Raw genomic sequence first — 4,186 nt, 5'->3', positions numbered from 1 at the left:
AGGGAAAGATGTATTTTCCTGTGAAAACTGATGATAAAGAGGGATCCAAAAGTCTGCAGAGACATTAAATGTCATTGAAGTTACACCTACTACAGAGAACTGTACACCATATACAATGGCAATAAGAGGTGTTTAAATATTGCTGCTCAGTTGATTGAAGCCTGAGGATTCCTGAATTACTAGGCACATTTACTGCAAGAAATGAGGGACTCTTGGGAGATACACAAGATTTTGGTGACAATCTGGCATCAAGAAATAATTAGCAGATGAGGAGATTTCAGACACCCTTACCTTGGAAGACAGGCAACAAGCATCTATATCAAAACATGCCCATTGAAACTGCTTTTGGTTGCCAGAGGGCAAGATCAGCTCTATCCAAGTCAGTGCTCAAACCCAGACATAATACTTTAATCCTTCTGCCAAACACTGCTGAAATGGGAACAACCTGTTGCCGTCAACTGTGAGAGAAATCAGCTTGGAATTGCTCTGCTTCTGATAAAATTCTTAACAACTTCAGTAGTGCCTTTATTAAGCTTCCAAGAATGATTATCAATGTGACACCTCCCTTCAGGCACTCCCAGCAAGGCCAGGGAAGCTCAGGGACATTCACTGGCCCAGGGCTGTAGCAGGGACAGATCTGCAGGCAGGGATGTAGCAGGGTGGAGGCCTCCAAGGGCTCTCCCAGTCCTGAGGAATCTGAAGGCCTGTGATCCTCTCAAGCATTTTAAGGGCAGTGCTGTTGCAACCTCCTGAGAAGAGAGAGCTCACCACTGAACACCTGTAGGGTCTCTGCAGCCAAACAAAGGGAAGAGCTGAGATTTTGGGTGGCTGGAGCTGTCAGACAGCCAGAGTCTGCAGTTTGTCCCTGCAGGACCACTGGTGCCAAAGCTTACAGCCGTGTCATGCCCAGCCCAGCTTTCCCCTTGCTCTTGCCAATCTCTTGCATGGCAACAGAAACTGCCAACGGGTCTGTGCTGGTGTGCCACACTGCTGAAATCTTCAGCTTTCCTTCACAGCTGTCAGCTTCATGATTTAAAGGCTCACCAAGAGCCAAACTTTTAAGTCCTCACTTTAAAAGATATGTTTCTATTAAGCAAGAATTAGGTATTTGCTCAGACAGCTACTGGGTATAGAGGCAAAGGACACACTGGATGTAAAAATCTACCATGTCATCTAACATAGAGCTCAACATACAGCTCTTATTTCTCTTTCCATAAATCACCTCACCCATGGGCCAGGATTTACATCACAGCCTGTGCCAGCAGCAAGTTCCTGGGCGCCAGCTGACATTGCACACATCAGGGCAGAGGCTCCTGACCTTGCAAAGGCAAAACACACATCACAAGCAACCAAGAGACAGGAACAAGGAGAAGGAAAAAACTCTTTGTCCTACTCCTTTCCCTCCCCCAGCCATTGTGCACGTGTCTAGGGAGTGGAAGAGGGCACAGGGCTTCCATTCCCACCACAGGCTCTGCCAGTGTGCAAAGCCAGGCTTGCCAAGGTGCTGCTCAGACAACTTTGACCCTCACTGCATCAGATCCCTGCCAGAGAAGGACAGACATGCAACAGCCCATGGGAATGAGAGTTGTGAGGCAACGCGTGAGGCCAGAGCAAGACAGGCACTAGGAACTCTGCAAGGAATTTAAATCAAGCAGCTCTGGTAAGTATTTGAGTTTAGACACATGTGCTGTTTGGTCTAGTATAAGAGTGCTTTAAATACCTCCATTCGGTTGGGTTTGTGTAAGTAATACCGCACTCACAGTTTCATTTTACACTTTTACTCCTCAGTTATGTGCTCATCTTGCATGCACTTTCACCCAAATACACACATAATCACCTGTCTGGCTGCATCAATCCCGCTGGGGAATCTTGCAGTTGTAAGCATCACTAAGAATAGAGTACAGTATGCTGCCTTGAGTGCACGTGTGTGCTGGTTTTCCATCATCTGTTTGCCTGCCCCAAAGGCTGCTGATATGAACTGTCTTTGATCCTGAAAACACTCCACATTTTCATTTCGCATTAACAATTATATACTTATCTTGGACAGGAAAAGGGAAACTTTAAACGCAGAGTTGGCTAAAATTTGTCTGCCAGCCAGTCTTCTATCATTTATTTGTGGCTTTTACTGCCTGGAAAACTGAAGAATACAAGTCCTTTGCACAGAATATCCCAGAGAAATATCACAGAGAAACAGAATGAAGTTAAGAAAAACTGGGGGGAAGCAGACAATTTTGGGTGCAGTTTCACAATACAGTTCCAGCTGACCCAATAGCTCACTGCTATCCAAATCGAAATTTCGTGTCTTCTCCACCACAACCACTTCCTCCTGGCTACACATTCCCAACACCTATTTTCTGTGGCTTCTCGAAGTCAGCAGATCAGAAAACCAACCTACACACCAAATCACCACAGTGGATCTGTTTTCAAGAAGTCCAAGAAGTACCTGAGCAGGCACAAAGAGGTGGGACTACTGCTGGGTAGAAGGAAAAGGGCCAGAAGAAGAGCGGATCTCCCTGCTCAGCAGCAGCCAGACATTATGCACACTGACTTGCTCATGAGCTCCCAGTCCAAGCAGATCTAAGCCACTTCTTATAGATTCATGAAGAAATGTCTGCAGGTAACTTCACAGGATGGGCAATAGTTACTTTGTATCTGCAAATCATCTTGCTCAAAAAGATGATTGTGTTTCAATACCTTAATAAACATAATGACAAATGTAATTCTTGATAACAACACAGATGAGCTGATTCTAGGAGCCAGACTTGATAACATTTCCTCAGTTTCTCCATTGGGAAAGATTGCAAAGCTTTTGCTTTTACATTTAACTATGAGGTATACAGAAAGATTAATGTGATCCTTATAGAAATTTTGTGCTAGCCTGAAATCTTCAACTTCTAGTAACATAAATTAGGAACAACAGAATTCTTATCTGACACTTGAATGCTCAACTCTGCAACAAATCCGCCATGCAGGACCCATGCCAGTATACTCTGTCACCCTAAAGACTACTTTGAAGCAGAATCTCAAACTTGGAGGGGGCACTGGTGTGTACTGCTGCCAAATCACCAAAATAACATTTACTTGCCAAACAGGAGTATCACTGGTGTGCATCACAAAGTGGCACTTCTCCTTAATTTGTGGATGCAAACAGTAACAGTGTCTGTACTAGCAGCAATGATGGCATCTGCCAAAGCAGGGAACATTTCTAACACTTTTCAGAGTTTGTCTGGCATCTGAGAAAAAAGTTTTTAAAAATTCAAGAAAAACTACTGAGAAAATATTTTTACTATCCCCTTCTAGTTACTTATATAACACATTATAGTGAGATTTTTCTTCCTGAATCACAAGATGGTCCATCACCAAACCGACATTATTAAAATTACTTTTTCTCCTCTGCACTGTATAGGTACAACTGGCACACATAGCCAGCATACACCACAGAATTAAAAATTAACTGAGTCAGGCATTTTTGTTCAAGGCTCCTGTGCTGCTCACAACTCCAGTCACACAGCACTGTTAATTGCTGCTGGCACTGACAGTAGGGATCCCCATCCATCTGCTGGGACCAGCTGATGCAAAATAAAAACAGTCCCTTGGAGTGAGGCGCAGCTTTGCGGGGTCAGTGCCCGGCGCCGCTGCCAGCGCCGGCCGGGCTGTGCGGGAGCGCTGCCCCGCGCTCGCCCTGGCTCTCCATGGGGCGCTGAGACACTTTACCTCTTATGGTTTCTTTGGGGTTTTAATCGTTAAAGACGCCGCTCTCCTGCAGCGTTTGATGCCTTTAGTGACGCAGCAGCCTCTCCCCAGCCGCCTCCTGCTCCACGCAGGGGAGCGGAGGTGCCGCGGCAGAACCCCCCGTGCGGAGCTTCCCCTCCCCGGGCTCGCAGCGCCGCTGCGGCCCCTCGTCCTCGTGGCTGCTGGAAGCGGGGCCGGAGCCCGGGGCCGCGATGGAAGCAGGGCAGGTGCTCCGGTGCAAAGAAAGTCCGCGGGGAGAGACCCTCGCCCTCCGCCTCCCAAACCTCCCCCTCCCGCCGTCAGCGGGGCTGCTGCTGACCCCGGGTACGCGTCCCCGGTAAAGCGGGAGGAAGGCACCGCTTACCGGAGCTGCTCGCCGGTGAGCAGGACCTCGGCCATGTGCTCCAGCTCCGCCGCTTTCTGCTGCATGCTGCTCATGCCCTCCTCCATCGCC

The 4,186-nt window shown here is 47.7% G+C and overlaps 1 protein-coding gene across 1 annotated transcript in view; it reads right to left on the bottom strand.

Moving 5' to 3' along the window:
• DEPTOR (DEP domain containing MTOR interacting protein) overlaps window positions 1–4,186 on the bottom strand; it is a 77,733-nt gene extending 73,547 nt beyond the window's left edge. The window contains exon 1 of the mRNA XM_005420697.2: window positions 4,097–4,186. Coding sequence (XP_005420754.1) covers window positions 4,097–4,182 — 86 coding nt within the window. The 5' untranslated portion in view covers window positions 4,183–4,186. The remainder of the gene's footprint in view (window positions 1–4,096) is intronic.

This window comes from Geospiza fortis, unplaced genomic scaffold, assembly GCF_000277835.1.
Source record: "Geospiza fortis unplaced genomic scaffold, GeoFor_1.0 scaffold111, whole genome shotgun sequence".
In the NCBI taxonomy this organism is placed as follows: Eukaryota; Metazoa; Chordata; class Aves; order Passeriformes; family Thraupidae; genus Geospiza; species Geospiza fortis.
Note: the sequence above shows the minus strand (reverse complement) of the source record. Positions and strands in the feature narration are given on the sequence as shown.